Source organism: Desmodus rotundus, chromosome 2 (assembly GCF_022682495.2).
Source record: "Desmodus rotundus isolate HL8 chromosome 2, HLdesRot8A.1, whole genome shotgun sequence".
NCBI lineage: Eukaryota > Metazoa > Chordata > Mammalia > Chiroptera > Phyllostomidae > Desmodus > Desmodus rotundus.
The window spans coordinates 9,904,361-9,931,621 of NC_071388.1; the positions used below are offsets into that span (position 1 = coordinate 9,904,361).

The window sequence follows — 27,261 nt, forward strand, 5'->3', positions numbered from 1 at the left end:
GCAATTCTCTTTTCAGACCCCTCAGATGCTGAGCACTCACTCCCAAGGGAGCCCGTGATCTTGTTACCTATCCTGTAATTCCAATCATAGAGATTTCCCCACCTAGCTTTCTCCCACCTTCAAGTAAACTCCTTTGCATTTCCCAGTTAATTCCAAATGTATACAAAGAACAGCCAAACTGTCCTTCACCAGAGCATTTGAGATACTGCTTCCTGGTCAGTTGTCAGTTTGGCTCAAATAAAATGAAAATTCACTTGGCCAAATGGCACTGGATCGGCCATGACTTCCAGGTTCCTCACAGGAGGTGGCTAGGGAAAAACCACTCACTTTAAATTCACTTGCCTCCCACACCCCCAATCCTCCCTCCCTCCCTCCCACCCCTGGGGAGCAGATGTAACCCTGAAGAGGAGGTAAGGCATGCTCATTTCTGGGCTTGCTCTGCCCTGTTCAGGCTCTGCATGGCTCCCCTTTGGTGGGGCTACCCCATGTCTTCTGAAAGCTGCTTAAGCTGCTTATGTGTGAGTCAGGGAGTGGGACCAAAGAGGCCTTGTACGCATAGCCAACATGAAGAAGGAGACAGGAAAGTCGAGCCCTGGGAGGGCCAGGGATTGAAGTTGGCATGGACCCCTTAAGTGTGTTGAGAGCAGGATGGGGGAGGGAGGACATAGCCTGCAGAACAAGCTCCCATAGAGAGACTCTAGGAAAGTTTATTAATGTTTCCTATACACATAACTGGGGAATGGTATAATCAGTGGATGTGATTTTACGTCCTGACAAGTGCAAATATAAATACATTTTACCACCTTTCATCAGACTGCCACCCTCATTTTTATACAGGAAAACATGTATCTAAGCTTGTAAGACCCAGCAATCCCTTTTGCAAGTCTGTATTAAAAGGTAATACCTATCAGAAGGGACAACTGTGTCTCCTGAAGAGTCCACATAATCATCTTGCCCTGTCATTTTGAGCCAGAAAATAACAGTGGGTTTCAGTTAATAGCAGAAGTTGTCGGGTATTGTAAGCCATGTCCGTGGAGCAGGGTTGCAGTTGGCTTGATGCAGGAGACGTGGTTTGTGGGTGATTCCATCTGGTTGGCTCAGATGACTTTGTCTTCACCAAGTGCCCCTAACTCTCAGCAAACTTGGGGTTCATGACTGTGGTGGTGGCACTCTTGAAAAGTGGGTTATCCTGGTAAGAAAAGCCAATTGGACTCGTGAGTGCAGGGGAGGCAGGAGTAGGGTGACCTTCCTGCTGGTTCTAGTCCCATTGGCCGGCTTGCACCCAGGAGCACTAAGGATGGTGTTGGGGGAGGGGAGGTGGTAGCCGTGTGTGGGGGTTACAGGGGCTCGATGAAGAGGTCCCCCATACGGGACCAGGGCCCCCAGGGAAAACCACTCACGTTGTTCCACTGAGACTTGAGCTTCTCCTTCTCAAAGCGCTTGTACTCCCTGAGGTCACTAAGGTGGGTCAGAGCTTTCCAGATGACCAGCAGGAGGACACCGATCAGCACAACTCCTGCCACAGTGCCCCCCACAATGGCAGCTATGTTGGGGCCTTTTGGACACTCTAAGGTGGGAAGGAAGCACATACATACCCAGCGTCAAGCTCTCCCCTGCTACAAGGCCCCCTGGGTGCCCCTACCCCAGGTGACTGCACAGTGCTCAGGTGGACAGGTCTTTCCCACTCTCTAGCTTATAGCCATCAGTAGTTGAGCAAACTACCTGACCGAGCCCCCAGTCTGAATCATGGCAGGGCTGGGGTCAAGGCCAGGCCATGCAGTTCCAGATGAAACTATGAGGACACTTGTTTACAAAGAAAGAAGGGCCCGGGTTACCAGCTAGCCAGGGCAGAGCATGGGTGGGACGATGCTGTGAACACTGAGCCTCCCCGTGAGACGTGGAGCCTTCTAGGCCACATGGAGGGCTCCCACTGTGGGGAAGGGAGCTGAGAGTGGGTTTCAGTACTGCAAGGGCCCTGGTAGACCACTGACCCACATGCAGTCATGTGAGTAGCTGGGCATCCCAGCCATGTGTCCCATCAGCCTCTCTGGGTGGGAACAAGGTGGAGGCGCCGGGAGTTTGTGGGCTCTCGATGCTGCTTGTCCAAAGCCCTTAAGCCATCCATGGGGATCTGTTTACCACAAGTCCCAGTGTCCCACATACCCTTTGTCATTGTCACCCAATGTAACTCCTCAATATTGACCTAACCCCACCACTGTCATGGCCTATGAATCCTGCACCTGTCCCTCATTTCTCCTGATTAGGTCCCTGCATCCCATCAGTGGGCAGTTCCCTCCTCTGTCCTCAATAGACCCAATGACCGAGCCCAACCCACCCTGTCCATCTCGCAGCTTCAGCGCCTGGACCTCAGCAGCCCCTCCAGGTCTGCATCCAGCTGGCCCCTCGAACTCACAGTGTGTTCGGCAGGCACCCCCCAGATCAATGTCCACTCCCCCCCACAGGTCTGTGGCCAGTTTTTGAAAACACACTTCAGATTGTCCCTCGCTCTCCTGAAATTCTGCTAAGGGCTCCTTATCATGTTTGGAAAGAGACCCAAATGCCTCCCAGGACTCACAGGGCCTCAAACGACAGGCATCCAGTGCCTCAAACTGTACACCCTCTGCCCCCCACGTATGGACGCTCTCATCCTCTGGTCAGACATGCACTGCGTCCTCCTCCGAGAGGCCTCCTACCCTCTGACCTCAGGAAGCATCCCTGGACATGCTCTTTGCAACCTGTGTCCCTGGCTGCAGCCCTCTGCCCCCCAGTCTTGGCACTAGTGTTCTGATGTGTTGATGGGGGGCTCCCACCCCCTTGGCACATGAATCCTGTGATGACAGAGTTGGTGTCTTAGCATCTTGCACCATTACTAGGCCTGGTACAGATCCGGAGCCAAGCAAACAAAGAGTGAGCAGCACTTGGGAAACATCATGCCTGGTCTCTGGGGGTCCTTGGATTCCCCCGCACCAGGGCCAATCTCTGAGCTTGCAAATTGTCCACTGGCCACATAGCTGTCCCTGGACCAACTCTGGGATATGGGGATTCAGGCCTTGGTCAGCATCCCAGGGAATATCACCAGCTCAGGCCATGTGGTCTCTCCAACAGGGTCCCATTCCCTTGAGTTAGGGCACAAGCTGTCCCCTACCCCTCACACTCCAGAAGGAAGGTCAGAGACTGGAGGAGAGTCTAGGGCAGGAGGCCCACTGTCCTGTCTGCTGGCATGACACTACCAAGCCTGCTTTTCCATGAGGAGAGGGCCCTATGCAGCAGCTTCACCATCACCAGAGGCCCCATGACCCAAGGTCTGGCCCCCATGTCCCGTCTGGTGGGGACTCACCTCGAGTCTCTTCCACGTGGATATCATATATGTCCTTCCCATCCATCTGCCACAGGGTGTAGGTCATCCAGCAGCCTTCTGAGTCACGCTCCTTGCACTTCCGGGTCAGCTTGGGGTTCCTAGATGGACTCCACTCATTGGGCTCGCTCAGCAGTTTCAGTCTCTGACATGCCACACTGCAGTTCTTCATGTAGGGGCCCTTGTCGAATTTCAGGCACTCGACACAGGAGCTGCAGAGGGGCCACTGCGTGAGCATGTGTGCAAAGGGAGTAAAATTGTGTGAAAGCATGTGTGAGTGTGGGCAACATTATGAGAGAGTGCTGGTGTCTGGGCACCAGGGTGGCTCTGGTAGGGCTGGTCCTGGCTGCCCAGGGGCTGACGATGGTGCCCGTGTGACCTGTGTGGCTAGGGCGGGAGGTGGTGCTCCTGGGGAGTGAGGTGAGCAGAGCCCCTGGGACCTGGAAGCCTGACAGGTGGGGCCCCATCGGGCGCGGCCCTCGGAGCTGAAGGACGGCAGGGCAGCGGGTGTGCGGAGTCTGGAGGAGGGCAGCCCCCATCTCCTGGGGCCTCAGCCGGGCAGTGGATTTCTGCTGGGGGCTTGCAAGTACACCAGTTTCAAGTGGGGGAGCACTCACGTGTAGTCACTGCAGAAAAACAGGCACCCTGGGCAGTCCTCACAAAAGGGCAGCTGGTAGCCCTTGTCACACTGGCACACATTGCAGAGGCACTGGCCGCGGCCACTGCAAACGGACCCCCGCAGGTTTCGGCAGCCATCTGTGGACTGGTGGCACTGGCAGGCTGTGCCCTGGTAGCCCGGTTTGCAGAGGCACTTGCCACAGCGGCATTCACCACGGTCTGGGAAACAGTGTGGCCACCGCAAGTCACCCCTGCCCAGCCCCAGACCCCCGACTCCACCTTCCGCTCATCAGGGCCTGGCCCCAGGGCTGGCTCCTGGCGTTATGTCTGTCTGTCTGTCCCCACCATCCCCTCTCCCTCACTCCCTGAGAACTCACCAGTGCCCCCGCAGATTTTGCCATTGTAGCGCTCGCAGTTGACGTTGTCACACTCGCAGAACTGCCCGTAAATCTCCTTGTTGGGCACGTCGCTCCTGTGGCACACGCACTGCCCGCAGATGCAGTCCCCCAGCCCCGAGCAAATGATGGAGCTGTTGTCTTTCCGGCAGCTGCCTTCCAGCTCCTGGCTGCTCCGGCCCTGTGTCTGGCACTCGCAGTTCTTCCCAATGTAGCCGGCATCGCACCTGGACAGGAGGGACACCCCTCAGGGCTCCTCCCTGGGACCCTCTGCTGTGTGTGTGGCTCCTGCCCTGGGGGTGGCGGCAGCTTACCTGCAGATGCCGCACTCCACAGAGCCCTTGTTATTACAGTGGTTACGGTCCCGGTTCCTGTCCCTGCACTGGCACTCGCACTGGGGAAGTAGCCTCACTGTCACCGTGTCCGTGAAGCCCAGCGCCCGGATGACAAATGACTGCTCTTGAATGCACTCTGTGGCCGTGACCCTCACCTGGAAAGTGACCTGTGTGGGGAACAGCAGAGCTCAGGAGGGGCCAGGGCACTGGGTTTGGGACCCTGCTTCCAGGCAAGGAGGGCATAGGCCTCTCAGGGATCCCAGGAGGGAGTGGATGGAGGTGGGGGCAGGGGAAGAATAATGAACACTAAAGGATTTCTCTGGAACTTGGGGCTTGAAATAAGAAGAAGATTAGATGCCAGAACACAGCATGGCGATCCTATGGTGCTCCCCACACCCCATCTATGGCTTGCACTTAGGCTGGGGAGATGGTTTTTGGAATACTTTGTCCCACACAAGCATTCAAAAGGATTTTAAAGTGACTTTGTAAAGGACATATACTTTGTCCCTAAGTTCAGCATACTGACATGCCCGAGTCGCACAGGAGGTCCTAACGTCTGAATGGGGACCTGTGTTCTGACCCTGAATAAAGGGTCAAAATCATGCCTGAGAGGACAGAGTGAGACAGAGCAGAGTCCCCGCCAGCCACATGCCCGCTTGACGTGGCCACCAGCCCTGAGCTTCAGGAAACACCAGCTTGTCAAGAGTAAGGCACTCCCAAATCAGTTTCAGTAAATTTCCAAGCGGTACATTAACACAGAGCAGAAATAGCAGGAAACGTATGTGTATATGAAGCAAGCAGCCAACCACAAGATCAAATAAATTCTCGTGTGAATCATCCAATGCAAGGAGATATTTCAGTAAAAATTCTCATGTAACATTTAGTAAGTAACATGTTTGAAGAAATTCTAATATCATATTTAATATTGTAATATAAGCAAGCATTTTGCTGAATATTAGTTCACAGCCAGTGAAAGGAAAAATATAATTGTTATGGTCGTGATAAATTTAAAATATTAAGGAAGCAAGTCAGTGTTTATACCTAATCATCTGCTTGGCCCCTGCTTTAATGTGTTTTCAAAAAACAGAATAAAAACATAAATCAAGAAAGCAACACAGATGTGTAGCATGCGGCAAGAACACCCTTCCCAAGACGCGCTGTTCCTGGGTCTGCTCCCGGGGGTGCTGCCGACCTTGCGGTCATTAGGGCTATGCCAGGGATTTCTTTGGTGTTGACAACAAGGATGCCCTGTGCCAAAGATGGTGCTAAGCGTACCCCCTGCTCCTCTTTAACAGTAAGATAACCTCACATGGATCCCTCAGAGGGCTTTTGCCTCAGAGAGGTTTCTAAAGGAAGGGAACTGGACCTCTGGCGGACAGACCTTGGCTCCTGCCCATGACTTATTTCTGAGCTTTCTATTTTGCCTGGGTGCACTTCCTTCTAGCTGTCGCTGGGAGAGCACCTTCTAGAATGTTGGGATAGAACCTCACCGGGACGTTGATCTGGACACCGTCGCAGTCCCCTCTGGGCTGGTTCGTCTGGGGTACTCCGTTACCACAGAATGAGTCGTAGGTGACTTTCACGGTGTCGGGGACGGTGTTGTGATCCAGAAAGACTCTGGAGGAAAGTTTCTGTGGGCGAAGAGTGGCTGCTGATTAGGAGGATCGTTCTGCTATTCGCAGGCCGTTCCAAGTCATGGTTTTTGCATACTTCCCCACCCCCCTCTCCCTTCGCCCACAGGCACACTGAGAGCTGGGAAGGTGCTTGGTCCTGTGCCCTGTGCAGCGGGTGTTGGTGTTACCAACACCATGGCTCTGCCCTTAAGACAGGCCAGTGAAGGAACCTCCATGGAGACAGATCACAGCCCCATGAGGATGCAGGTTGGACCCTCCTGCTCACCACTGAATCCCCAGTGCCTGGCACAGGTAGGAGCTGAAAAACTGAAGTACATGAGAGACAGACACAGAGAGAGTGAGACAGACAGACATATAGTCAGGGAGACAAATAAGGAGGAAGACACTGAGAGAGAGAGAGAAAAATAAAGAGAGAGAGAGATAGGCAGAGAGATGGTGAATCAGCCAATGATGGTGCACCACCCCAGAAAAGATGGGAACACATGTAGGCAGCAGTTGGGGCTCGGGAGGACCCACTTTGGGAGTATAGGGCTCCAAGAACGTACAGGAACCCATCAGAACCTCCTCAGTGGGGCTTCAACTAAATTCAATGGATTTGGCATTTTTTAGGGGGCTCCCAGAGAACTTGGCTCAGTGAGGCCATCAGGACCTTTGGCCAAGGAGAAGGCCTGCGGCACGTGTTTCAGAGAAGGCACTGGTGAGGGTCCGACATTACACATGCTGTGCCGCCAACAAGAGAAGGCACAGCTGACCTGCTGGAAATCCAGAGTCAGTTTGTCCTCAAGGCCTGAGGGTGGCCCATATAAGGCATGGGCTCTCCCCTCCAGACCACCTTTTTGTTGACCTGCAGGGGGATGGCATCTGTCCTGAGTGTCTGGCCTCAAGTGGAACACCCAGGGACTCACATTGTAGGCATTCTTAATGAGCTGGACCACATTGCTGGAGTCATCTGACAGCTCCCCGACCGCAGACTTGGGGATAATGTCCGTGAGCTTCTGTTGGGCAAGAAGACCAGGTAGGTTATGGGTGCAACCCTGGGGCTATGGAAATCTCAGCCTCTGCTGGTTTGCTACACCCCAGAGGGTTCCTTCCCACCTGAACAATGATTCAGACAACCCCCCACCCAACATCTCACAGTACTTAGTGAAGACAGTGCATAGTTAGTGGTGTGCTGGTAAATTGTTAACATCGGGCTCTCAAGGGGAAACACCCTGAGTTGTAGCAACTGCCAATGTCCTTGGTGTAAGTACTCCACCTGGGTGGACTTCACACTACTGATATCACTGCACAAAGAGCTGAAGAGAGATGTGCCTTGCCGTGGTTAGGTAGTGTTCCCACCCTGTGGGTATAACTGGCACAAACCACCAGGGCATGAGTGATCAAGAATATGCCAAGGCCTCAGGAAGGGGTGAGTTTGAAGCATTTCAATAAGTCTGTATAATTGAATTTTAATAATGACTGTGTTAGAAACAATGAGATAGTCTGCTCTGGCAGGCCAGCGTCAGCTGGTTCGGCTGTGTCCGTGGGGTAGCAGGCCCAAGCACTGGGAATGCAGACAGGCCTGGGGCCAGCCTCCAGGGCAGCTTTGACCACTTCTCCCCCACACGCACCTTAGCCTGGTTCAAGGGTCATGCCATCATTCGTTGACGATTGCTTTAACACTTTGTCCTATAGAATGGATGGTTGGGCCAATTTCCTTCCTCAAAGCCCTTCTGTGACTGCCCAGAATCAGGTACTGTCACCTCCATGGAGCTCACAAGGACAGCTACAGCCTAGCCACCAGCCCCTCCGGCCTCCATCACCCAACCCCCTCCACTCCAGTGTGGGAGTCCACTGTGGCTTGGGTAAGCTGGGCGCTTCCACACCCTGTCCTCTCTGCCTTGTGGAGCCATGTTGCAGAAACACCAGGAAGGTCCCGTGTCCACTGCCCTTACAAATCACTGGTCGCCTTCACACCCCTTTCTCAGAAGCATCGTGAATAGGAATTGGGGAACAGGCTCAGAAAGGCCTGTGACCTGCCAAGGACCTTGTCTGTGCTACTGGGAGGGGAGGGTTTGGGGTTCAAGTTCCCATCTCAGCTTGCACCCTGTCATCACCCTGTATTCTGGAGCACAACTCCTGCTGCTAAGAATAAATTGCTGGGACCTGCTACAATTCAGTGAGAAGGGGACTGTCACATCTCATAATGCAGTCAACATGGCAGCTGCGAGGTCTTGACCTGCTGGTGCCCATGCAGCTAATGTGGGCAACCTTTGAACCCACTGCAACCAGCCCACAGCCCTGAAGCAAGCCGAGGCACTGTCCCTGTGGCTTGGCCAGCTCCTACTGCCTGCCGCTCCCACTTCTCTGTGTGCCCTGCAAAGTCACGTCCTTTCTCCAGAGTCCGGGAAGAGTGACAGCAAGAACTACTGGTCTCACCGTTGGCCACAATCAATCGCCCCACCCCTCCTAAGCAGAGGCCACAGCAGGCTCACCAATGGCAGGAGAACGTTGCACAGGGCGTAGGGATGGTGAGGGGCCAGGAGTCTCATGCCTGTCAGAGTGAGAGGAGCTCCCCCACTAAAGGCAGGCCAAACACCAAACACACAAAACGGTGACCAGGAAGAGAGAAGGACAGATGGAGTGAAGCTGCTGCAGGAACAGGAGGCAATCCCCCACGAGAGTTCCATGCTACTAAAGAATGTGGTAAAGACAGTAATTCAGAGAAGTCAGGAAGGACCAGGGTTCCTGAGGCAGAGAAAGGGAAGTGAACTCTGGGTGTTGAAGGGTCAGCTTCCGTGGAGGGACAGCCACTGGTGGGGCCCAGGGTGTGCTGGTGACATGGGTGTACTTCCCTGTGGAGTCCACCAAGCCACATGTTTATGTTTGTGAATTTTCCTGAAATATCATCTCATACTTGAAAATGCTTCTATTCCATGTATGTGGATAAAAAGCTAGAGAATCTCCGTCAAATAAAAAACTGGACCTGCTGCTCCAAAACACTCACTATGTTGTAGCCTAAATGCGCCAATGCCGAGACATATACTGCAAACACACTAAATGTCAGGGGAAGCAATCTTCTTTCACCCATACAGAGATGTCACGTGGCAGAAAGAGGCTTCGGATTTCCCAACAGCAGCATTCACACCCCTGAGCCCATGGCCCCGCGTGGCCGCCTGCCCCACACGCCCAGCACGCAGAAGCAGAACTCAGCCTATGGTGACACTGAAATGTCCATGTCCCACCCTATTGCCCAAGACCTTAAGTCCACTTACTTCATAGGTTTTCACCATTTTCTTGGTCACAGCAAAGATGGGCTGGATGTTGCTTTCAGCCAGTTTGTGTGCCAGCTGGCCCACCGATGGGTAGTCCTGGAGAGGGGACGCCCAGTCAGACAGCGCGGAGGCCGGCACGCGCTGTCCAGGCTGACCGTCCACACTGCCCAGCACAAACACCTGCGGGGGCCAGAGGCTGAGCCCTTCCAGCGCTGCCCCAAGGGCCCTTCCCAATGATGTTGACAGACACGTAACATAATAGGATTGCGAGGGAAACCAGTTATATTACAACACAGTTAAGAATGATGACCCTGAGAGAAAAGATAACTAGCAAGAAGGTGTAACTGGGCTCAAATGTTAAAACAGAGCCTGGAAGTCATTTCTGAACAGGAACCTTTCATGCAAGACATACTTCAGGGAGAAGCCTGCGTGGAGCCGCCTGCCTCTTGCACGGAACTGCCTGCCTGCACTGTGCCCCTGCCATCTGAGACAGTCCTTATAAAGGAGTTCCTGGCATCATATTCCAACTAATAAGACTGAGGTTTTCCAGGTCCAACTGGTGCTGCACAGTTACAGCCCCATCAGCATCTTCACTGACCAATCAGAGCATCTCCATTCTGACCAATTAGGACAGTACCTTTCTGGCCCAATCAAACTGTGAGGATTTGGAATCCTCACTTGTGTGAGAATTGAGGACCAAGGAAAGGGACTTCTCTTTCTATAAGGCAGCTTCCCTCTAGCTTGGTGGGGGAGGGCCTTTTTTCACCAAAGACAGGGTTTCCCTGTCTACAGGTGTTAACACTAGAGGAAGCCACCTCAGCAGACTGGACCACTGCAGACTGGAGCTGAGCAGAGCTGTCTAGCCAGAGGGGCCAAGCTGCAACACCAGGGCTGAGGGGCCTCACCCAGGGGAACCTCGCAGCTTTATCATAATTGTGCTGTTTGCACTGGATAAAGATTCTTCCTTCACCGCATCCCAACTTGGTGATTCCTGTTGGCATTGAAATGGCAACGAAATGGCACCAAGAACCATCAGTTGACAAGAAAATGTGAAAGTTGTGATGTGCTTTTGACCAGTGCACCAAAGAAGAAACCTCTCCCAACGTGCAAAGTAGAGACGAGAGGGGACGTAACGGGGGTATCTATGCTTGTGTGGTGCTGGGGAATTTCTCTGACTACCATTGGGGCTCCCACACCACCCCCAGCATGGGGCACCTTACTTTCATAATTGAGGGACAGTCTTGATTTCCAGCAGAGGCTCACTGGAACCTCAGATGGCACATTTCGCCTGTCCAAGTTGTGGTCCCCTGAAATTTATCCACCAACACCCTCCCCTGGAGCCTGTAGGTTCCGGGCAAAGATCCCCTGAGTTATAACAGCTCTGAGGTGCTGTGTAGTGCCTGGAGTTTATGATTTCAGGGTGCAGAGCATCATTTCACAGAAGGCCAGGCTAAAGCTGGCAGTTCAGAACTGCGGCTGCACCCCCAAAGTGGAGAATGGCTGACCTCTTTGGGACAGTACAGCTTCTTACCCTGGACAAAGGGCCTCTTCCCATCCTTCTGAACCCCAGAAGTGCTCTCTTAGCCGGCCTGGAGTGACCCTGGCCTCCGGTCCCCCTGGACAGAACTATAGACACCCCCAAACTTTCCCCGTTGGCCCAGCGTTTCCTCCCCAGGCCCTTGTGCTGTGTCCCCTCCCAAAAAGGACCCTGGACAGGGGGCACTCACAAACTCATTGCTTTTTTTGTACATGTTGTCCTCCAGGTGGCAGCGGCCATCGTTGGGGGTCAGGATGGCTCCCAGCTTCCCATCGCCTGCAATGTGGAAGCCGTCGTCGGTGGCAAACACCAGCAGCCGCGTGACGTTGCGCCAGCCAATTTCCTCCTGAGAGGGAGAAGATGGGGTTACCTGCCTCAGTTTCCTGTGGGGCTCTCACAGAGGAGAGGTGACAAGGTACTATGCCTGTCCCCCCATTCCAGGGTTTTCGGTCAGGAGACCCCAGAGACAGGATGCAGGCTGGGACTAGCTTCTGGACTCCCATTCCCAAGTGTAGTCCAGATTCCAGTGCCTGGGGCTGGAGGTCTTTCTCTAGGACAAGTGCCCAAATGCACAGTACATGTGTGGGACCCAGAGGGGAATCGACATGCATGTTTATATGAAAAAACATACAACCTCTGAGGGACTAAATCCTGAGGGACTAAATCCTGAGGGACTATTCCCAAAGAAGAAAAGAAAATACTTGTAGAAAAGTTTATCGCAACGTAAAAACACCGCAGACACAAAGAGGAAAGAACTGCAGGGGCCCAGAAGTGGGGGAGGAGAGAGGCAGGCACGTGAGCGACTCGCCTGTCATCACTGTGACATCACACGGAAGTGAAGTGTGTGTTGGTGGCACAAGGACAGCAATGCGGAGGGACCCGCAGAGAAGCTGGAGGATTAGAAGCCAGTTTGCAAAGGGTCAAGACTGTGAGGTTAAAAACACGAGGTGATGGTGTTGCACCATTGACATCATGAATCCAGTGGGTGGTTTGACCGGACAGGACCCTGTGAGTGAGGGGGCAGTGCAGACATGGCCACCTAAGCCACATGACATGGGAGAGCCTCGGAGGACACCCCTTATTTCCCAAGGGGCAAGGAGGTCGGTGGCGATTCTACTCTAGGAACCACCAGGATCTGGCCACTCAGTGGCTTTGCTTTACAAGATCGTTTGTTCACATTTAAGCTTCAGAAGATGTGCCCCACATCACAAACTGATAGTGACATCTCTGGGTGACCGGAGGGTCTTCTAAGAGTGTTCAAGGTGAAGGTGGAACCTGTGGCTGGGAGACCCAGGGACAGCACGGACCAGGCCTTACCGGGCACGCTGCCACCTGCATCATGGCATCCAGCCCCCCCTCGGGGGCGTCCAGGTTTCCCGAAATCAGCTGCTTCCCAACCTCTGTCTTGAACTGGTTGGAGTTGTCGGTGAGCTTCAGCACGTGCCTAAAGGCAAATGGGGGCTGGCACTCCTTCTCCTTGTTGGGGCATGGGTTCTTCAGCTTCTCAGGGTGTGTGTTGACGAAGGGGAGCACGGTCTTGTCCACAAAGGACCCGAAGCCTAAGGGGCAGAGGTGGGGGTGGGGTGGTGAGTGGGGGAAGCAGAGGTGGCACCAGGTGGTGAGAGGGCAGGGCCACAAACCTGGGGAGCATGAGGATGGGGCCTCAGTTTCCCTACTTGGCACAGGGCAGGGGAGGAAGCGAGATGGCCCATGGGGCGTGTGGGTGCACAGGTATGTAACAAAGTGTGAGTACTTGTGTAATTAGGTATATGTGCGAGTGTGTGTATATCCCCACACACAGATACAACAGCTGGGAGGGAGCAGAGATGAGTGTGATGCTCCATTTCCCTTACACACGTGTGTGTCTAAGACTTGCACTTTGTACATGAGTCTCTGCTTGCCAAGCCTTGAGGCCCCTCCGCCGGGAGGTCAGGGCTGTGCTTGTTTGCCGGGATTATTTCATTAAAGGTGTGATTACTCTGCAGTCTGCATACTTTTGTGGACTTTAATTTTTTTAAAAACTGTAGGACTATTGTCTTTCAAACATATTGAAAAACAAACAAAAGGAGAAGGGAGGAGAGGAGAGGGAATGGAGTGGGTGGACAGTGTCAGGAGAGCCAGCCCCCAGGTACGGCCTTGGCGAGGATGCAGAGGGACACTGTGTGAAGCCCCCCCACCCCGTGCCCTGTTCCTCGGCACACGGGTGGGGGTGGTGCATGGGCAGCTGTGGCCCTCACCAATGCGGCCAGACTCGGTGATTTCGTTGAGGGCCCGGAGGAGGTCACCCCCCAGCTTCTTGACGTTGATGAGGTCATCAAGCATGGAGTAGGACAAGTCCATCAGGTAGTACAGGTCGATGGGGTAGCCCTTGGCACGCCGGAAGGTCACGTTGAACACGGCCTCCTCACCTGCCACAGGGACAGGAGAGAGTGAGGGGTGAACCGGCTTGGGCAAAGCCGGTGTAAACGGTTCCACGGGTGGCCAGCGTAGGACTTATCAGAGCCTTTGTGCTGCCTTCTCGGGAGGAACAGAGTAGTGTTTTCCAGATGTTTCCCCCTCCTTTTTACACAGAACACAGGACACAGGGCTAAAAGACACCCGGCCCACAGCCGCAGAACCCCAGGCAGGGCCAAGCCCACCTGGTCTCAGATGGAGCGTCACTTTCTGTGGGAACAGCTGCTTCTGGCCCCCTTGCTGGTTCTCTTTGATCTCGGCGAAGCTTCTGGGGTCCATGATGTCATCCGCCTCACAGCCCCTGGATATCAGCTGTGCCCTGGTGTCGCAGCGGACGGAGTCGGGCTCCCCTTGCCCAGTGAAATTCTGGCGGGGAGTGGGAAGAGGGAGGAAAAACGTGGAGGGCCCACACAGTGGGAGTGGTGCGGGGTGACCTTCAGAGTCAGCTGAGGAGGCGGACCCTCCCCATTTGCTCTGGCATTCAAGACAAGCGTCCCTGTAATACAGGGATGAGGTTGGGGGACTGGACAGTTCCCAGGGAGACACCCGCCTCAGACAGCTCCTTCGTGAGCCCCCTAGACCACCGCAGAGGCTGGGGCAGGCAGCTGTCTCACCGCCTCCAGCAGCAGACACTGCTGGAGAACCAGCATCCAGTCCAGGCTGGACGTTGGGGGAACCTTCCGCAGCCTGGAGCTGAGAGCATTCCCCCCAAGTGTCTGGACGGGGGTTTCTGCCCTCCGTCAGCAGAGCCTCTGTTGGTGGGGTGTGGCTCTTTCCTGAGGACATGTGGGTGTCCCCTCTGAGCCTGAGTGGCAATTCCAAGGAACCTCAGGGCACCCACAGAACCCTGGACCCCAGGCCAGCGCTCTGGGCCAAACCCCTCGCAATCCAGAAAGGGGCCATAGGGGAGCAGAGGTCCCGGGTCCAGGGTACTTTCCTTGTGACCCTTTGCCCCCACAAATGCCCTGTGGATTCTGACACCAGCAGGAGAGAAGAGGTCATGCTGGTTGGGTCCTGACGCTGGGCCACAGCCAGCGGCACCCGAGGGCGGGTGTGCTAACACAGGAGCTGCTACAAGTCACATTCTCATCTCTGCTTTCTTTCACAATGGAGAGTAACCAGACAGGCAGGAGGCTGGCTAGGTGCAGGGGCTTGGTGACAGGGGTGAGGACAGGAGAGGAGACAGAGGAGGGGATACGATTTCTGAGCTGCCTCTATACTGCCTTTGCTTTCGGAGCCCCACGAATGCTTTAAGTACCTGAGAAATAAAATGAACTCAGCAGGAACGGAGAAGAAACAACCCCAAGATGTAACTATTGGGCCTACTGGTATTTCAAATGACTGTGACAAACTCACAACAGGGGAGGGAGGACCCCAGCCTGAGAGGGATGTTTCCATCCACCTGCTCAGCAAAAACCCCATCAGGAGGAGGGATGCCGACCACACCGACTTCTCCCGTGGGTTGCTGGGGGCAGGAGTGTGGGCTGGCGACTCTGAGACAGCTTTCTGTGTGTCAAGGATCGAGAAAATTAGGAAATGTTTACAGGTGTCCAGAGTCAGGCCATTCAGGGGAGGGAACCAGGAACCTCAGAAAAGGGCTCGAATCCACAACCAGGAGACCTTGTTACTGCCAAGAGTGAGAGAGGGCTTGACAATGAGGCTGGGGCCGCCAAAGTCACAGAGCCAGCCTGGAGGGGTGTGTCCCATTTTCATGTGAGCATGAAAATGTCAAAATGACAATGATAGTTTATAAGCTACCACATACAGTAGAAATCAGAGGGTCCCTACCTATGAGAGAGAGATGGAGGGTGGGGATTCTCCTGACAGCAGAAGCCATAGGAGTCAACCAGCCATCTCAGTGACAACTGATTCGGGCACAAAGCAGGGACGGAGGCTGAGGTTTGTGGTGGAAGCTTGATGGGGCAGAGTGTTTCCAGGCCTCCGGCACCTCCCTCCAGATTACTTCTCTGGGCAAAGGGAAATAGTGACGTCATGGAGCACAAGCCCGACAAGAGTGATTCTAGCTAGAGTCACCAACATTGGGACAGTGACAGCATGAGCCCCCTGTATGGGGCCCCCACCAAATGTCCACCTGGACAGAATGAGAGGGGATGGCAGCAAGCCCACAGTGAGGGGCAGCGCACAGCCCTGCTGTCCTGAAGCTCCAGGCACGTCAAGGGTGTGAAGAACGTTCCACATTCAGGGAGACAAAAGAGATGTGACATTTGAATGCAACGTGTGTTCCTGGATTATAATGTTGACCAGGGGAAAAAACCCTGGCTGTCCTGGGCCTTTGTGTTTCTTCCCAGGGACCTCACCCTTGAAACAACAGGAGGGAATTAGGGTCCCAGGAGGGAACTGCTACACATCTGTATTCTGGAACTTCTCATCTGTATTCTGAAAGCTGGACTGCCTCTCACCTCCCTATGTGCCCTGCACTGTAGGGGACCCAGGCATGCAGCTGGCCACTCCTGCAAGCATCTCCCCCTGCCTCCTGCCTCCAGGGGCCCAGGGCATGGGGACTGGACCAACCTAGCACAGCCTCACTGTCTGGTGGGCCTCCAGGACAGTGTCGGGTCTGTCTGTTTCTGTGAGTCAGACAACACTTCACGCTGCTCTGTTCCTGTCCCACTAGGAAAGGGACTGGTGATGGACCTTGGTACCTGCAGGTCCAGCCCAGGAGGTGTACAAGTGGGAAAGACCACCCAGGAAGGAAGCCCTTACCAGCTTCTGGCACCAGGCGCAGCCAGGCCCTGACTCGATGCAGTCCCGGCAGGTGCTGACCTTGAATTTGGTACACTCCTGGGAGAGAACTGGGGGCGAGATGAGACAGGCTCTGTGAGTGGGACTGCTGACCCCACGTGGAGTCTGGCAGGCACAAGGGGCTGCGAACATGGATGAGTGGACAGGTGACCAAGCCCACACACAGGGGATGGAAGGAAAAGGAGGATCAGCAGGAGGACCGGGAGGGATGGGATCAACCAGGGGGCATGTGTCTGCCAGGATACAGAGAGGGGCCTCCTGGAGGGTGTGAGGGTGGGCTCCGTCCTTCCCCACCAGGAATGTCCTGCAGAACTCACCAGACCCGAGGGAAAGCAGACCATAGAGGGTGAGCAGCAGGGAGCGCTGACACAGCATTTCCTGTGGAGAGACAGGGCCTTGGTGACAGGTCCTCAGACCCCAGAGCCTGTTGCTTCCTGCCCATGGAGCCCCTCCCTGCCAGCTTGGAGATACAGAGCCAGGAGGCTCTGACCCTGCTGCTGAGAATGCTCAGAATCTGGATGAGGCCAGCACAGTCTGTCTCCCTGGCTGCCCTGCAAGGTGGCTGCCACACCCCTGGGCCCATTGGGCCTCCAAGGATGAGCAGAGAGGGGGCCTCATGCCAGCAGCACACAAGGGCACACATACATGTACACACCCACATCCACACACCCACATCACACACATCACACACGTGCACGCATGCATACACATCACACACAAACACACATCACATGTGCATGTGCGCACACACAGACACTTGTGAACCATATGCCACACACACACGATCACATGTGCTCATGTACCACACATATCAGGAACAAACGCATGCCGACCACACACAAACACGCGGCAGAAGCAGGAAGCCACCCCTGAGCACCAAGGGCGCCCCGCAGTAAGGAGCGAGGGGGTTACACAGGGCCACTACCTGTCTGTCCAAGGCACTAGCTGCAGCTGACTGTCGTTTTGTTTTTCTTCATGCACACCTGCTGTCCTTACGAACCCAGTGCCAGGGGCAAGGCGTGGACAGGGCACCCAGCGAAGTGGCTCACTCAGTGGTCACTGACTGCCAATGCCCCCAGAGGCACGATCATGGGTGCAGGGTCTGAGGCCTTATGTTCGAACTCTGTGCTGGTTCTTGGAGGCAGAGGCAGGACCTTTTAAGCCACAGTTCACTGGGCAGGGACCAAAAGGGGCTGCCAGAGGGGCTGCAGACCCAGGCTGGACACAAAGCAGCGACGGCCCTTCAGAACAGCAGGAGAGGGGAAGCAGGGCTTCTTGGGTGGGTGGGTCCCCCGATCTGAAAACACTGTAGCTAACTGTGACATTTTATCTGACACCAAGGAAGCGAAGAAGGTGTTGAGAAGTAAGAAACCAAGAGTTCACAGGCAGGAAGAGGCCGTGTTTTATCAGAAGCAAAAATCAACACAACTCACTCTGAAAGTAACTCAGATGCCAGCTGCTCCCCCAGGGGTGAGCCTCTGAGGCTCCATGGGCGCCCTGCCCCCCAACACACTGCCTAATGGTGGTGGGCCAGCAGGGTGGTCTTGGAGCCCCAAGTCAGGGTGGGTCTGGCAGAGGCCCCAACCCAGAGCCTGCCGGCCTATTTTGGGGACCGCGTGGTCCCTGCTGTGGTCTGTAGGGCTCTGGGTGCACGTGCTCCCTGCCATGGGTCTCTGAGTGCACACAGTGGGTGGGCCCAGCCTTCCCCTTTCCTCTCACACCCAACCCCAAGTCTCTGTCTTTTTGGAGGTGATCCTGCTCTCTGCCTCTCACCAAGATTATACTCAGGACCTGGAAGTGTCAAAACAGAACCCTCAATTCTTCCCAACTGTGTCGAAAGCAGAACCCCTGCCTACTCTGGCTTCCTGGGTCACAAGAGCAGCCGGCAGGGGAGGCAGTTTCGGTTCACTCCAGGCCACACTTTGTGGTCCCTCAATTGTGGGACATGGGGCTTAGGCCAAGACCAGCCTCGGGTTTTTCCACCTGAGTCCCCCAAAGTTTGGCAGCTGGACTAGTGAACCCTCAGCTGACCTACACTGCCCCAGGACACAAGGTCCAGTCAACTCCAAGATAGCACCCCCACTTCTGAGGCTAAGGTGGCTCCGAGTAGAAGATGAAGAAACCCCTCCCCAAATGCCCCAACTATGCTTGTGGTCTGGCAGGGTGAGTGGGTCCCCTGGTTCGAGGGCAGAACCTACAAACACAGCTCTGCCCCCCTCCTGTGATCACAGACCTGACCCCACCCCAACATTCACCACAACCAGCTTGTAAACTCCTCAGGGCCCAGCGGCAGCAGGACAGGGACCGGGCATGGTCAAACTTGCTGTACTTCCCCCATAGAAAGGGGACTGCATCTTTGTTAGGGCAAGACCCACAGGCCGCAAGCCTTATCTGGTCCACAGGAAGCCAGGGAGGGGTGGTAGGGGGGCTGCCCTCTCCCCAAGTGTTACTTCTCACTTGCAGCAGCAGCGGGAATGGCCACTGCGGATGGCCCCACCCCGCCACTATGCGCCCCTCAGGCGCAGGCGAGTGGGGACAGGACACCCAGATTCAGCCAGCTCTGGGAGCTCAGAGGGTGGGCAGAAGGAAGGAGGCAGAGCATGGAGCCCGGGAACCAGCCCTCCTCTCGGCTTCGGGCAAGCAGGGCTGGGGTAGGACTTTCCTCGCTGGGCCTTGGGGCACAGGGCCCCAGTGGCTGAGCATGGCAGCCAGGACTGACCCTCAGGAGCCCGGGGCCTTGCCCAAATCCAGCCTGTTGACGCGCACAGACCCAGATCTCTACGCATTGTCCTGGAGGCCGATTCCCCGGGTCAGCACTGTGCAGAGCCTGAGCCTGGGCGGCAGGCCTGCCTCAGCAGCTCACTCTGCCTCAGTTTCCTCTGTGCAACTGGAGGGGTTTGCAGGCCTGTCCCTAGCCTTGGGAAGGACAGGTGTGGCTTGGGATCACGTGTAGAGTGAACCTCTGTACCCGAGGGCTCTGGGATCAGTGATGACAGCTGGCGGGGGAGTGAGCAGGCCAGTGGGAGGCCCAGGGCTGAGCCCAGGGGAGAGGGCTGCGCAAGGAGAGGGGAAGGGTGCAGGTTCCAGCCAGGCCACCTGAGCCCAGGCCTGCAGAGCACGTGCCAGAGGGGGTGCTCCAAGGGACAGCCCCCTTCCTCCGTTCTGCTGGAGGGCTGAGTGCGTTTCATCAGCTAGGTCCCATCTCCCCAGATCTAGGAAGCGTCCGTCACCAAGACTCAAGATGCAAAACCCTAAGTTAGACTGTTTGAGAAACCCCAGGCCCCACCAGCCTGTGAGGACCTGGAGCCTGCCCACTAGGGGAGAGATGGCACAATCTAGGGAAATTGTAGGAAGTGGCACCCTCAAATTCCCTGTGCCATCAGGCTTCCCAAAAGCCTGGGCCCAGCACCCTCTCCTCTTCACCCAGTGAACGCAGCTACTGAGGGGTCCACTTCACCACAAACAAAGTGCTACACAGTCGGGTTCTGAGATGCGGAAGGAGCGTTAGAAGAAAAATAGAATATTCTAAACTACACACACATGAAAAAATACCCATATTTGGTGAGACAGAGAAGAAAAGGGAACATTAGGGAAGAAACACCACTTTGAGCAAGAAGCAGTGGGAGGCAAAGCGTGTGAGTCAGGCTAAGCTGGTGTCGTTCGGGCTTGCCGCCGAAGATGAAGCTTTTGCCAAAGCACAGACCCTCAGCCGAGGCCGCTCGGCTGCCATGGCCCTGCTGACCATCAGCACTTGGTGTGTGAGCTTGACCTTGACCGTTGGGGTCAGAGAATAAAGCCACCCGAGTGCTGACTTACAAGAGGTTCCCAAACCAAGTGACAGGGAGCCGTGAGCACAGACGACATTCTGGGGAGGGGATAGAAGGGGGAGGAGGTAGGGGTCCCTGCTCGCTTGGGAGTGGGTGAGTCAGGGCTGTTTTATGGAGGAAAAAGCAAATGTCTGGAATGGATGTAAAAGAGGCCTCAGCCTTTTAAAATCAAAGTGTCAGGATGTGATCTGTTTTATCTGCTTTACATAAACACAAAAAGGAAGTGAACACAGCTCAACTCCAGGGGGGGCAGGAACCCGCCCCCGCATCCCGGAGGTGCAGACTGATCCATTGGACTAAAAGGCACAAGGATTGAGAAGGACATAGCCTACAGTCCCCCAGAACTGCAGCCCCCAAGACACAGCCCAAGTGCCCGTGGCCTTGGTCACAGCTATTAATTTCACTGTTGGTGATGTCCAAGAGCAGAAATTCGCAGATACACAGCTTATGACTTCATGGAATAAAACAAGACTTCCCCACGCCCCACCCCACACATTAACTAGAAATTTTTAAACGCTATTATCTCTTTTTAAAAAATTATTGTATTTTTCCATTGCCATTTGTCCGCCTTGTACCCCTCTCCCCTGCTGACTGCCTCTTAAGTCAGCGATTTTCAACCTTTTCCCTTGCACGGCACACACGAACTAATGACTAAAATTCGGCAGCACACCAAAAAATGTCTGTTTTTTTCCAATCTGACAAAAAAATAGGTATAGTTTTGATTCATTCACACCAGAGGGCTGTTGTTGCATTGGCTGTTGTCATTGTTTATGTGACAACCTAAGGGAAAAGAGGTCAGTGCCCCTGACTAAATACTCAGGTATTGCATGTTTTAAAAATTCTTGCAGCACACCGGTTGAAAAGAGCTATCTTAAGTCAGAGAGGAAATGCAACATATTTACAAACACTGCAGAAGAGGAGGTGAGGCAAACACTCTCTGTGCAGGGCGACGGCGCACTTGGCCCCTTGGGGACATGAAGCTGATGTCCTAGATGCCCTAACTGTGGATGGAAAGGAAAGACAGTTCCCTTCCAGGGCCAGAGGATCCAGAAGTGAAAGAGCAATGAAAAGGAGGCGGAAGTCGGTGCATCAGAAAGCAAACACAAAAGCAAAAAGAGATAACTACATCAAAACCCATTTCCTGGGGAAAAGCCATAGCACGGGGCCCCTGGAAGGGAAAGTGTATGACAATCACGGAGGCGCTTTGAAAGGCAGAGCCGGACCAGGCAGGGCTGGCAGTGTTAGTTCCTGGGTTGTAAATGCACTAAGAAGCCAGGGGTTGGAGCCCCGGCGACCCTGGCTCATGGGGCTCGAGGCGCCCCCCACCCCAGCCGGTCGGACTTCGGCCTGCTGACACACCGCACACCTGGAGCCTGGCTGTCAGGGACGTCCCGCTCAGGGGCCTTCACACCACAGGCGTGTTAACTTAGTTTCAGGAAATAAAATGACAGAAGAAACAGATGAATGTCTATCTTACATTAAAAACCTAAAGGGAAAAGAGGGCAAGAAGAGATGACTCTGAAACAACACGATGGGACATAAAATGAGTGAATGGCTGAGAATATTTAATTACTATCTAATGCAAAAGGTGGATGGGGATCTTCCCCTTCATGGAGATCTTAGAAATTAATAGCAAAGAGGCAAATATGCCACAGCAAAGGCTGTGGGCCGACGGATATTTCACAAAGGAGGAGATGCCACTGGCCAGGAAACTTCAGAAGCCACGCTGGCTAGTGGTCAGGTACAGCCATCGAAGTGATGAGATTTCTGGTCTCGCTGTCGAGTGGCACGTGTCTTTAAGATTTCTAACACCCGCCCGGCGGAACCTGCACAGCAGCGAGAACGAGTGAATGACTCCGTTTTCATGGTAAAAAGTGACTGCGTGGGAAACCGGTAAGTTTACCAGAACTGCTCGGGTTTCTCTCCGAGTGACGCCCTTGTAAGTATTTGTGATTTTCTTTATGATTCTGTGTGTGTTTTCCAGACTTCCTACAATAAACATATATAATGTTTTTTAAAATATTCATTCACCTAAGAAAATCCAAACTCGCTGGTGGCTGAGCAGTTGTCCTGAAGCTTCTGTCCCTGCTGCTGACATTTCTGAAGACGGTTGGTGACTCCGTGGTGGTGGGAAGAGCTGAGACCGCTGACGTCAGGGACCTCCTTCATTCATTCACTGAACACATGCTTGCTGGTCTCTCCTCTCGGAGTGCCGCCTCTCAGCTTCTGGGATTCTGACCCCTGCCAAGACCTCGCAGAACCCTGACCCCCCTGAATACTCCCACTGAATTTCCATCACACCCCCAAAGCTGCTGTACTGCAAAAGCCGAAGCGTGGCCACACCCACACAGCCTAAAACAAAGTGGGGGGAAGCACTGCTCCCCCACTGGGGCTGACTCTGCACGCACCCCCCAGCCCCTGAAGCACTGGTCTGGATGTGGCTGAGAAGGTATTTTTTTTACATGAGATGAACATTAAGTCGGTGGACTAGGAGTAGAGCAGATTGCCCTCTGTAGTGTAGGTGGGCCTCACACAATCCGCCGAAGGTCTTAACGAGACTGAGGTCCCTGGAGGAAGACGGAGTATTGCCACCAGATGGTTTTCTAGCTCGAGTTGCAACATCAAGTCTTTCCTGGGTTTCTGGCCTGCCCTGCAGTCTCAACTTAGTAGGTCCCACAGTTGCACGAGCCAAATCCTCAAACTAAATCTTTCTCTGTGCACACACACCCCGTCCTATTGGTGCTGCTTCTCTGGAGGACCCCGACTGCTGCAGATACTGAGACATGCGTCCAGGCTCGGGGAAACCGGCGAGGGGTGTTTTTCACAAGCTTGTTGCTGAGGAAGGTCAGCCTCACCGTGGTTTCCTGCTCTGCAGGTTCTGGAGGCCACAAGGGCACTTCTGAGCCCGCTCCTTTCCCCACCAAATCAGAGCCATGGTCTGTGACACCACAGCTCTCCCAGAGCCGAGATGACCCCATGTGACATCCTTCTCAGACCCGCGCAGTGTGGATTCCGTGCTGGGTGGGAGCCCACGTAAGGGGCTCACATGGAAGCTAGGGTCTGCCTGCTCTTGAACTTTCCTAGGCCTTGCTTCTTGGCTGCTGGAAGGAGGAGTGACATGAACACCCTCAAATTTAGAGGAAGGAACCCTGGGCTGAAGCAGAAAGGCCTGCCCGGGTCACAGACTGGGCAGCTCCAGCACTTGGCTATGACAAGCCTCACCTCCCCTGCTCCTCATCACTAAGATGCCCTCTCGCTAATGGTGGAAGCTACTGGAAACCACCAGCCCTGTCAAGAACTCCCACTTCACCCGCAGCTCGCCCTGCCCTGAGAAAAGGTGCTGGAAGCTCTTTCCTGCCTCTCTAAGCACAGAGCAGCACGTCTCTCCCCTTCTGGCCCAGCTGCCAGCACTGAATGCAGAGTTCTGCAAAGCCGACTTCGTGGGAAGCCCACATATGGAGAGGAGGCCCAGCTCCTGCGGTGAGAGCTGGTGACAGGTGGCTCAAGATCACAGGGCCAGTGAGACTCGGGAGCTCCGCCCCCGCCCAGCTGTTTGGCGGAGCGTTTAGGCAGATGTCCTTGAACACGGTACCAGTCCCACGGTCATAGGCAGCCTCTGAGGTGAGATGACAACACGTTCGACGGCCTCATTTTGGGTCCAGTTTGTGCAAAGGGGAACAGGCAGCGAGCACATTGGCCGGGTCTGTCTGGTGGGTGTCACCAGAACATCACCGGAAGGGTGCCCAGCACTGGGCAGAGGGGCCCAGGTGGCTAGCCCCGCCCCCCGCCCGGTGGACACAAGTGCTACCAGCCCCTTGCAGGCAGTGTCCTCATCTGCAAAACGGAGCCAGTTGCCCATGCCATCGCCTCGGGCAGGACTGTGGGACGCTCACACAGTGACGGGGAGTGGAAAGATGAGCCCTGCGGATGCGTTCCACTGAGCTAGCAGGGGCCTGGTCACCACAGGCTCGGCGCTGCCCTGTCCAGGGGCAGGCGCCTATCTGTGGCCCTGCTCTCTGGGGAGCTTGGCCAGGGCCTGAGCTGAACCTGTGGGACCCCTCTGGACACAGACACCCCTTGTCCACATGTCCCCTGTACCTCCACCCCTGGGGAGTGAGGTATGGATTCTGCCTTTGATTATAGAGTCTGTTGGAATTTAAACCACGGGTTTAAACCAGCCTGGTCCTCCCATTTCACAGATGGGAAGCCAAGCATTCTGCTCATGTCACACTCTTTCTGGGTGGGTCGAGGTGCGAACGGGCCCCTTCCCTCCCCTGGACAGCAGCGCCTCTTCCACAGAACTTTGGCCAGGCCCTGGGTTGCCTCCTCTCCCCCTACGAAATCTCCAGGTAATGACTGGCTCTTGTTCCACGCCTACTGCACACGGGCAATCTGGCCATTGTAGGGCAGGTAAACCCACCCAGATCTCGGTGGGCAGACCCGAGGCTGGTGGGCGGGTGTCTGGCTGCCCAACCTGCCACTCGGGAAGTGCCTCGATTTTCTCTGTGGGGCAAAGCCCTGGGGCAGCCCCAAGTGCCCTCTGCCCATGTTTGTCCACAGGCGCCTCTGCCAGTTGGTAGTCAACTCGCTCACTGGCTAGAAAAAGAAACAGTGGCACACCTCAGACCTGGAACTCACTCTCACAGAAACCCTGTGTGGCATGGCCAGCCCAGCCCTCGGTCTGAGGTCACCTGGAGGTCCGGCATCCACAGAGTAAGGCCCTCCTGTGACCCTGCGCAGGATGCGGTACAGAGAGATGTGGGCTCAGCCAGCGCCATGCCAGGACTGTGTGGGAAAGAGACGTCCTCAATGCCATGGACACGCCAGTCCTGGATTCCAAGTGGCTGAGTGCAGGCGCTGGGTGGGGTGGGGGCCCTGCACTAGAGTGGCTGTGGTGCGAAGGACCTCCCAAAGCTTCTTAGCAGCTCTTCTCTGCTAGTTCCCCAGCATCTGGCCTCTTCGCTGTGTGCAAGGCCCCGGTGCATTCAGCCAGCGGAGAACTCACTCTCCCCTTCCCGTCACGGTGGCCCCTCTTCCTCCACCTCGTGGTCCCAGGTGCCCTCAAAGGAGGAGAGCTCAGGTGCAGGGAGATTGGCGGGGGACAGCCGTGGGGTCCCCAGCACACACACACAGACTCTCCTCCACAGTCAGGGGAAGAGAACAGGAGTTGGATGCGGGGGGAGGTGGAGGTTGGACTGAGGAGGGGCTCGCGGTAGGCCCCAGGCTCTAGTCCCCCCACCCCCAGGAGGCCTTGGGACAGGCCTCCAGGAGACTGGTTTAGGTCACACAACGAGTGCCTGACTCTGGAAAACTCACTGTCACCCAGCACCCTCATATCCTCAGGCCCGACCCTGTGAACCAGTGAGAATCTGAGAGAAGTGACAGACACACCAGCAAGAAAATATGCCACAGACACACACACCTCACAGATATTTACACACAAGCACACTCATACAACACACACTCACACATCCCCACGTACTCCCCATACACCCACATTTAGACACACACACCCACTAACACATCCACACACACCACATACACTAACACACTTTCACACATACTTACAGTCACACACTCCTCACATACACACACCAAACATACATGCTCACACTCAGACATATACCCAGACTCTGCTGGAGACAGACCAGCCCAGGCAACTCTGGAGACAGGAGGGGAGGAAGGGGGACCGACTCAGGCAGGAGGAGGAAGGCACAGCTGGTGCAGCCCCACTACCCTCCTACACAGCCCAGCCTTGCCCAGTGCTGCACCCCCAGCCGGGGGTCTTGCCTACCCCTCCCCCATCCTCCTCTGGATGGCCAGCCTCGCAGCCCTCATTTCAGGGGCTCAGCAAGTGTCTGTGGCTGTTGGGAGACCCTAGACCCAGAAGCCGAGGACTGGGGTCTGTGCCGTCCCTCCCACCATGCTGGGGCCCGGCCTCCTCAGTGACAGACACTCCCATCAGTTCGCATAGCTCTGCCTGTGGTGGGTTCAGCGGTCCCCGTCATGGGGTCTCAGTAAAAAGGGGCCTGGAATGGATAATTCCAGGGCAGGTGACAGGGACCAAGGCCATCAGGGCCCCCTGCAGGGTTGGGCCAACTGGAGCTGCTTCTCTTGGGAAAGGCTACAGCCCCCCTCCAGGGAAGAGTCACAGGGCCAAACTGCTCTCTCCACTGAAAGAGCAGCCTGGACACATGAGCCTTGATGCCACTCACCCCGCTTGATGCCCTGCAGACTGTGGCAGGGTGTCGGCTATGCTGGCAGGAGCTTCTGCTCACTCTTCACCAGGCTGGCTCTGTGGCACGTCTGGGAGGACACTGGCCAGCCCAGACTTTGACGGTGAAGGCAGAGTGCTTCCTCTTCTAAGACCAGGAAAGTGAGGAAGTAGTTGCATGCGGGCAATTGCACCACGTGTGGCCCAGCCCCTCTGCTATATATGGGCTCCTGAGGGGGTGTCAGAGGAACGCACTTACAAGGCAGATGGTAGGAAGTGCCATTCATTGTGCAAGCCACAGCGAGAAGTAGAGCGGCGGGAAGGAAGCAGAACCACCTGGAAGAAGGGCCCATGGTGGCACTGAGGGACTGCCTCAGGTGCAGAGGAGGTGCCCGTGCCCTGCAGGGACAGGGAACCACATAGGGAGTGCCCAGAAGAGGGCCTGCAGACTGAGCACCCAGAGAGAACGGGGAACCTGTCAGAGAAGAAGCAAACAGGGACGTGGGGGACGAACACTTGTTTATGGAAATAAAAAAGTTTACATGAACCAAAGCTGGAGAGCAAATCAGAGAGCAGGGTGAGTAATTAGCTCAAGGGCACAAGGAGATGGGAAGGGAAAAGACCTGGCCCTCTGTCCTGTGGATGCCCGACACCCACGTGACCACAGGAGTCCAGGAGAAGGAAGGATGAACAGAGAGGAGGAGACACTCAGACAACAGAAGAAAAGAACCAGGTCTCAGAGAGGGCCCAGAGTAAGTCTCTCCGGGGAGCGAGGAGAGTGTTCTGTAACTAGGTTTACTCTGATTCTGTCACAGAACATAAAAGAGAGCAAGGGAATTATGTAAGATAAAGTGGGGGTAGGGGAGAGGGGGAAA

At 55.1% G+C, this 27,261-nt stretch overlaps 1 protein-coding gene across 1 annotated transcript; it reads right to left on the minus strand.

The window, feature by feature from the left end:
• Nucleotides 1-687: 687 nt before the first annotated feature.
• ITGB2 (integrin subunit beta 2) lies at nt 688-26,545 on the minus strand. Its single transcript, XM_024559993.3, has 16 exons — nt 26,388-26,545; nt 16,663-16,723; nt 16,307-16,395; nt 13,768-13,948; nt 13,366-13,536; nt 12,446-12,687; nt 11,319-11,474; nt 9,592-9,687; nt 7,243-7,332; nt 6,194-6,334; nt 4,683-4,870; nt 4,351-4,595; nt 3,973-4,192; nt 3,338-3,567; nt 1,401-1,567; nt 688-1,189 (listed from the first exon to the last, which is right to left on the minus strand). The coding sequence occupies exons 2-16, from the start codon at nt 16,718-16,720 to the stop codon at nt 1,127-1,129; spliced, it is 2,337 nt and encodes a 778-aa protein (XP_024415761.1). The 5' UTR covers nt 16,721-16,723; nt 26,388-26,545; the 3' UTR covers nt 688-1,126.
• Nucleotides 26,546-27,261: the final 716 nt, after the last annotated feature.

Excerpts from the sequence above, each read along its gene's own strand:
- ITGB2 (XM_024559993.3), bottom strand. The coding sequence starts at position 16,720 with ATGCTGTGTCAGCGCTCCCTGCTGCTCACCCTCTATGGTCTGCTTTCC. Across the intron at positions 12,688-13,365 it reads CACCGAGTCTGGCCGCATTG|GCTTCGGGTCCTTTGTGGAC; the intron begins GTGAGGGCCACA and ends TCTGCCCCTTAG. Across the intron at positions 3,568-3,972 it reads TTTTTCTGCAGTGACTACAC|CTCCTGTGTCGAGTGCCTGA; the intron begins GTGAGTGCTCCC and ends GCCCCTCTGCAG.